Below are 8,348 nucleotides of genomic sequence, written 5' to 3'. Positions count from 1 at the left end.
CAAGAGCTAAGTTTGGGTACTTAATTTATTAACAATTAAGCGGGCACTTACCCGTATAAAGTGTTGGCGAAATTCAGTGAAAATTTTAGAAAGTACAACATTATTAAATGCGTGTATGCGCCTTCCTTGTGACTACCTACTTACTTTTATTTAAAGTTTGACAGAATGTCTTTAAAAACCTGTATTGATTGAAATAAAATATACTGTGTGGCTTCTATATTAAATGTATATTAAGATTTAATACAATGTAACGCAATAAAACACCAAATTAATATAAAAATATAATTTATTATAAAACAAATATTACAAAATTACTTTACAGAACGGTCGAATCGAGCGCACGGACTGTCGCGCACAAAACTGTTTACATTTTACACTTACCACTATTACTAGATTAACTTTAAGGTACTGATTAGACACAGCGTATGTACACTCGCGCCCTGCATAATGTCCGGAACTAGATATACCGCACGACTGTACTCTATACATCGACCGATAGACTACGATATATGGCCGGATGGACACTGGTATGACGTCTAGTAAACCCTTCAAACATTCTCAAAACCAAACATTTTAAACATATTTGAAGTTTACTAAATTTAATCGCTTAAAAAATGCTACTTTATTTTTATGGATAAAATACAATCTTAAATTGAGTACCTTAATAAGTAATTTACAGTTATATGACATTGTATACGACAAAAAAAAATTAACAAAGGAATACGAGATTTGAAAACAAATCGAAGGCGCTACTAGCGTCTATACCAGCTATAACGGTCGACCGTGCCACCTAGTTCAGATAATTCACTATTCACACTAGAATTGGATGCCGTGGCCTCTGAGGAAGGCGTCGATCTGCCCCGACGACGAGGACTCCCCGCGCGGCGCCACGAAGTAGTACTGCGGCGACTGCGCCCGCTGCGGCACCTGGTTCTGCGCGGCGATCGCTAGTCGCTGCGCCTGCGCCCGTGCCGCGGCCCGGTCGCGCTGCAACTGCGTCTGCTGGAGCTGTTGCTGCTGAGCAAACAGTTGCTGCGAGTTCTGGAACTGGTTCTCAGCCTGCTGTCTCTGGTAAGCCTCCTGAGGATTCTGCTGAACTTGCTGCCTGTACAACGGGCTGGGAGCGGCGGCGGGGATCTGAGGGGAAGGAACGAACGGCCGCTGAGCCTGGGGCTGCTGTTGAGCGACGTACGGCTGGAGACGTTGGTTAAGATTTAGCTCTCCCTTGGTCTGAGGAAGAGTCTGGAAGAGCTGAGTGTCGTACTGTCCGCTAGAAGGATCGTAGACTAATTCAGTCGAGTAAAGAGGGTTTCCGCTCGGCGCTGGTGCACCCACGCCGGCGGTCGTTTTCGAACTGCCCAAGCTGGCAGGAGTGGTGGATTGAATTTGATTTTCCCGGTGGAATTTGGCGAATTCTGCCGCGAAATCAATCTGGCCAGGTCTTGCGGAGCTGAGAATAGCAGCTGGAGTGGGGGATGGAGAGTAGTTTGGCTCGGGGCTGTACTGAATTTGAGGTTTGGGCGTCACTTGAACAAGTTGCGGCCTGAATGTTGTCGCCGGAGGCAAAGCGCGGGCGGTGGTGATGGGGACTGGGCGAGGAGTGATAGCGATCTGCTGGGCTTGGTAAGGCGGTCGTCTGATCGCCTGCTGTGGACGCTGAACCACGCGCTGTCTGATGTGTTGCAGAGGTTCCTCTTCGACTTCATCTTCATCAGCGTCTCTGAAGTCATTCTGGAAGTACGTAGTCGGTGGTCGCGCGGTCGTTGGCCTCAATACAGGTCTGGTGGGATAGTTAGGTTCAGCGTCGTCCCTTTCACCAGAGTCTTGCGCAGGCGCATCAGGCTCCTCGTCCTCATTCTGTTTGTTGGGATCGCAGGGGTTGCCAGAAACATAAGTGAACTCCCTCTTGTTGCCATCAGGGTCAACGTAACCATATTTGCCGCGGACAACACAGTCGGTTCCTCTGGTTTCTTCCTTGAAGGACCCGTCAGCAGCCTCGTAGCCAAAAGTAAAACTGCCATCATCGTTAACCTGAAAGTATGAGAAAGAGTTATTTGTAGCGCTATAAGTAATATAATGCTACTAGATTGTTTCCTTAATTATTTTTAATTATTCTTTAATTAGCGCAACAAAACGCAACAAAAATCAAAATATTTTCATATACCGTAGACTAAGTAAACTAGCGGTGGTGTAAGTTCATACAAATATGAAAGAGTAAAGTACAAAGTAAAGAGTGTTTTAATAACCTTATTATAGTTGCGAATGGTCTGCACAGGTGGTTGCTTGGGCGCTTCCTGGAGCGGCTGCTGCTTCAACCTGGCAGGCTGTCGGTGGACCGCCCTGGGCTCGTAGTCCTGGTCCAAACGGTCCTGTGCCTGGTAGAGCGCGTTGTACGCATCCTGAGACACGAGAACCACCTGGAATTACATGGAGAGGAATATTAGATTTTTCCGCCTTCAACCGCTGATTTCTGGTTTTGCAGGAAGTATACAATTAAAGATATTACTGTTACTGTCCGCGTCATTATTTTCTGAGTTATTGGTATGATCTTAACAATTATTACGTAATTGTAACACCTTCAGTAATAGCAAACGTTTGTTAGAGACTTCAGTTAGAGAGTTAGTTACAGGAAACTTCTGGCTGTATTACATCAAGAATCTTATATGTTTTCTTCTACGGAAACGGTCGGCCACACCAAGATATCTGGATTTGATCTTAATGCAGGGAGATATTTAAATAATTAAGGTGTCTGTTTAAGCCTGGGTGTATGTGTATCTATTTTTGTATGTCTATAGAACCTATTCTTTGAAAATAAATTGTATTTTTTGTCATGTCATTATTTTAAAAGTTGTTTGACTGAAGAATTTCTACTGCAATTGAGTGTAAATACAATGAATATCTTCACCTGTTCTCCAGCTCCTCTGTCCTGTGCTTGAGGTTCGTAGTCGTAGTCCTCGACGGGCTGCAGACGAGGTCGGGGGCGCGCGGCCAGCGCCGTGGCTGCCATCAGGCAAAGAATCTGAAAAGTAAATAATGCTGATTATTATACTGAAGAACATTAGCAGCAACCAAGGAGACATTTTGTAACATGTTGAAAGTAATAGTAACTACAAAAAATAAGTAACTATAATGTATAATTTGTATACTCTTGAAAAAAAACCGCCGATTGACTCGCCGAACAACGACGAGTATGTAAACGCACGATTACATACGTGTAGTCGTTGCCTTCTCATTGAAAAACCTACATCCTGCGGAGAAGGGACGAACATCATGGCCAGTACCGATAAGGTTATTTACATGATCGTACTCGCATCTATTCGCCCTTACTGGACGAGTATCTTAACCTAGTATAAGATGCAAATGCTGTACGCACCCGTTAAATGCATAAGCATTGGCTTGCCTAAAAATCCAGTATTGGTACAATATCTATACAGTTTTATAATGTCAAACTTGACTCCGCGAAATATCAAATTCGCGTGCTTTAAAAGTCGACCGATCTATAATGTCCATAGCGCCGAAGTTTTAAATGTGCACGTGAAATTATTGTACGTGTGTTGTAATCTGACATGTATATTCGATACTCTATGAATAATAGGATTAGCGTCTCGAAAAGGCAACATTTGTCTTAATTTTAAAACTCGATTTCGCTTGTCATAATATGAGTCACTTCATAAAAATTGTATTCGTTATCGAGAATCGAATTCGCTGTTTCACAGAATAGTACTGTTGTACAAGGTTTTTTTTTAACAAGTTCGTCGTATCAATCCATCTCTATTTAGTACGTTTCTTTGTTCAAGATCTCTTTGTTTCGCAGGTTTCCCTTGAGAGTGATTGCTGCGATAAATAATTACTTCTGATTGACCGCGCACGACGGCCACTCTTGAACTTTAGCTAGCCTTAACACAATAACGTATGGGCCCAACACACCCAACTGACAATAATTGATGGTTACATTACCTACAAATATATTTTTATGAGTAAATACGTGATAGTAAATTCTGAGATTTTCCTTATGAAATTGTAGTAATCAACGAGAATGCAGTCCACCTGTTAAGGGTTAGTACTACCCCTGGATATAATCGACCCCAAATAGGGTTGCAGTCCTGCCTGAGGCCTGAGGTCAAATTGGTTTAAAATCAAGACTTAGTTTCAATGACCTTCTAACCAGAACTTTAATGGCTACACCCATTTTACAAATCACATTCTAGTGAGCATTATTTAGCTGATATCAGTGAGATATATAACAAAAAAAGAAGCTACTTTTATTAAGTAGTTTTTATTTTATTTACAGCTAACATTATTTACAGCCTACCAAGGTCTTAAGCTGAATTTGCCGCCCGGAGCTACTAAAACGCTAGATCGCTAATTATAATTCAATATATTGTGATACAACGGTAGAGTTAAAGGTTAATGTTCGTTAATGGCAAAGCCGTGACCTTCTCTCGGCTGTGATGGCACCGTTATTACCGAATGTCCTCAATGTCATTACCTATAACGGTAATGACCGTAAATAGCTTGTCTGTTGTCTGTCTACACAACGTATGGGTCATGTGACGGTGTTTTCCTGTTGTTGTTGTTGTAATTTACGAGAAAAGTTTATAAGTCATTAAAATCGGCAGTTTGATAGGTTGGTAAACAGTTACTTCATTGTAATGAAGGTTTGTTTCTTAATTTAACGTAATATTGTGTTTTATGCCCGAGATATTTCGATATGAATAGGGTAAATATATGTGGGAGAATGCTTCATTTCATATATATAAATATTCCGTTTTTAAAATCACATGATATTAATTTCGAACTACCGCTCCGTATTAACAATTGGCTACCCGTATCATGGTATAAAAAAGGGGCGCGCAACTGTCAACAGATCAGAAGTTGTCCAATAGTGGGCACGGCACGGTGGTGCTCTGAACTGTTTGGTGTTTTGCTTGGGTGTTATTGTTACTATGGTGGCATTAACGCTTATTCATTTAATTATTTTAACTATATTTTTATAAATATTGGTTAAATTAGTTGAATCGAAATACCATTGTAGATCTACCTACCGGCGCGCCCACATCAGAATCGGGATAGGATACGCCCTTTTATTACGTAATAGTTTTAAAGTAACGGTAACAGAAGATAAATCAACCGCGTGTATAGGAAGTGTTCTACTGAAGAATTTATCGTGGCTGTACTCCTGACGACAGTTTGGGACGCGCAATGGAGGCGATATTGACAAGGCCTTCGACATTGGAGGAGCTGTGTGTGAAACACATGATGAAACCGGTTGCGTGAGTAACGTGTACGGTTTGTCTAAATATTGTAATAATTTTATGTGCATTATTTTAGCAAGCGTGTGAAAGCAACCGCAAGCTTGGGTACCGCAAGCTTGGGTATGAAAATTGAGGTGGAAGGTGGTTAGCATCGTCCATGTTAACCGTCTACGTAATTAAGACTCATTGGCGCCGAGACTCATTGGCGAACGATTGGCGCTCCGGTATGATAAAACCAATGGTTTTTATATTTTCGATTTTGCTATTTGAAAGTTGTTAAAGACTATAAGAATCACTAATATGAAAATATTTGGTTATGCGCGAAAAATTTAACAATCACACTCGTAGGTACCGACATTTTTTAGAAATGTTTTGGGTTTTTAAAATCTTCGAGTAATTTCAACTATGCTTTTCACAGTTTCGTTGCTTATATCAACTCTTTAGAGTCGATGCTTGCTTATGCTAAATAAGTAAATGAATAACGATCATATTGTTTTAAATTATTGCGCTGCAAAAAGTATTTTACGAAGAACTTGTATTCACAGTTCTGATATCTTCCCTTTTGTATGTACCTATTCGTTGTAATGCATTTAACTTTCTTAATAACTCCCAGTCTTAAAATAAAACTAGTCACAATGAAGATTATTATTGAAGTAAAAGGTTTGATAAATCAGGTAGCATACTTTTTGCCATCGCAATTCCATGGCCCGTGAATTTCGTAAGTTTTATTTCTAGTTTCACCTGGAACACCGTGATAGTGAGATATGTATTGTGCTCATTGAAAGGTGTACTCTCAACCAGCGCTTGTCATTTTTAGTAGGATGTTATCTAATAATATTTACCTAGCGCTTGTTCCCAGAATCTGTAACTAAAATGAAAGCTGCTTATTGGGGGTTTTGTAACAACACTTGACTTGTGATGGCCGTACACGTGGACCAAAATTGAATGAAAATGTAACATTTAGATTCTGGTGGTGAGTCAGTAAGTTGTTTATCGGTAAGCGACTTTTTGCTCTTACAAATTTGTGTATTTAAAGTTATTGATAAAGGTTACAATTTGCGAAGGATACATTAAGGTAAAGCTGAAGAAAAGGAGTGGTGAGTTGGTAACGTTCGCATCACCCCAAATGGTGTATTGGACTAGGCAAAAAAAAGGTGAATTAACGTAAGTTATAACTTATTAATAAACATTTAGTCTTCTGTGTTTTTCACATTGTTTTGTGACATAATGTGTAACTATTACTTGCTATTCACTTTAAAAACTGCAGAAGTAAAAATAATCGAAGCTTAGCTGACTGTAGAAAAAAAAACAGTTACTATAATGGTGCAAAGCTGTAAGCATTTTGATCTGTCAAATGTGTTTAAAGGTTTAATTTAATAAAGACAATTCATCAGCCTCGCTCGGAGTCGATCAAGTATTTTTAATAATAACTTAAAGTTTGAACTTGTTTTACAGTAGTTTAAATTGTTATTGGATCTTATTTCTTATTTTGTGTCATAGTAAATAATACCTTTCGAGATGACGTACATCACGATCCTAGACTTTACGTGTGAAATTATATTATGTTGGTACCTTTAGTGAATACTTTAACAGTGGTAAGTCAACTATACCATCATGTAATCTAGCTAACAATCTAAATGTTTTAATTATTCATTGACATAAGGAGTTTATTGTTATTTTATTTAGTTTTGTAACTGTGTAGATGACGACATTACGTCTAGATATACGGCTGTGGATATAACAAATTCAGAATATTCACGCACGCAATGTTTATATTATATGAAACAATTCGGCGTGTTTTTCTCCTATTCATAATTTTGTCGTCGTTACACTCAAGCAGATAAAGGTTATAAAGGTGGTAGAAACTTTTAGGGTCCGGCAATACCAATACCATACAGCAGTGTTAGGCTCTGCTGTGTTGAAGATATTGATGGGCCTCAGTAGCCACTTACCATCAGGTGGACTGCATGCTTGTCTGCTACTTCTAAAATTTGGTTTAAAGTTTTTGTGTGTGAGCGAATATTATGTATAAATCAATACGGGACGAAATAACGGTATTTGTAGGTATACTTATTATTCAAATGGTTAATTACAATAACTTTTGGAGGTTATTCACAATTTCTGGTGATAACAGTTACTTAACGTATGTGTTATATTAAATTGAAGTAGGTAATTCTATTATTATCAGATATTGTATTGGAACTCGCGGTTCATACCAGAAAATATTCGTTATTATTTTGTATTCATACTGTTTCGACCGCTGTTTGTTATTCTACTAATTAAAATGTATATCTTTGCAGATTTATAAGTCAAAGTCAGGTTCGGACGAGCAATTATATACCTACTGCAAGTTCTGATAAAATTCGAAAAATCGAATACTGCAAAAAGAAACGTACATACACTACTGTCAAATTGGACTCTGCAATGTGTGATCATTATTGTGTGGTAAAGACTTTGTTTGCAGCAATGCCTATCGCACAAACGAAGGTAATTGTAAAATTCAAGGTAAAAGTAAAATGATATAAGGTAAATAATATAATGAAGGTAGGATGACTCCAATAACTTATGATATTTTCTTTACTGTATGTAAAGTTGACATTAAAACTGTTTTGAACGTGACAATTCACTTTATTATTATTTTCACACATTTGTGTTGTAGACATCAGGTTTTTCGGTTTGAAATTAACTTTTACTTTTTTATTTTTATGCTTGTTACAGCTTATTTGTTTACAGTTCTAAATAAGAAAAGCACTCGTGCATGGTTTTGAGCAGGTCTCGAATAGTTTCTTATAAAATTCTGTCATAGTCAAATGAGCTGACTTAAAAGGCATTAATGATTTTCAAGAAATCCTGTCTGAGATAGTCAGACACATTATAACAAATTCAGTAAAGGAAGACATCGTGAAGAACTACACATCGGGAAATATATTCTCAAGGGTATCTGGAGTCTCTACCCAGTGTACGTTTGGCGATGCAGAAGACTATGCCATAGATTTAAGCGAGCCAAACGAAAAGATCTGTAGATTTTACTCTCAAACCATGAACGAAACGCGGAGCTCTCTCGTTATATCGTATATAATTATTGACTATACA

The 8,348-nt window shown here is 38.6% G+C and overlaps 1 protein-coding gene across 1 annotated transcript in view; it reads right to left on the bottom strand.

The window, feature by feature from the left end:
* Window positions 1-268: 268 nt before the first annotated feature.
* Window positions 269-8,348, bottom strand: part of CPH28 (cuticular protein hypothetical 28) — a 56,736-nt gene continuing 48,656 nt past the window's right edge. The window contains exons 2-4 of the mRNA XM_073082517.1: window positions 2,906-3,019; window positions 2,247-2,417; window positions 269-2,031 (exon numbers count right to left, since the gene is read on the bottom strand). Coding sequence (XP_072938618.1) covers window positions 817-2,031; window positions 2,247-2,417; window positions 2,906-3,019 — 1,500 coding nt within the window. The 3' untranslated portion in view covers window positions 269-816. The remainder of the gene's footprint in view (window positions 2,032-2,246; window positions 2,418-2,905; window positions 3,020-8,348) is intronic.

This window comes from Epargyreus clarus, unplaced genomic scaffold (assembly GCF_041222505.1).
Source record: "Epargyreus clarus isolate Ecla_fem2 unplaced genomic scaffold, WU_Ecla_fem_2.2 ptg000018l, whole genome shotgun sequence".
NCBI lineage: Eukaryota > Metazoa > Arthropoda > Insecta > Lepidoptera > Hesperiidae > Epargyreus > Epargyreus clarus.
Note: the sequence above shows the minus strand (reverse complement) of the source record. Positions and strands in the feature narration are given on the sequence as shown.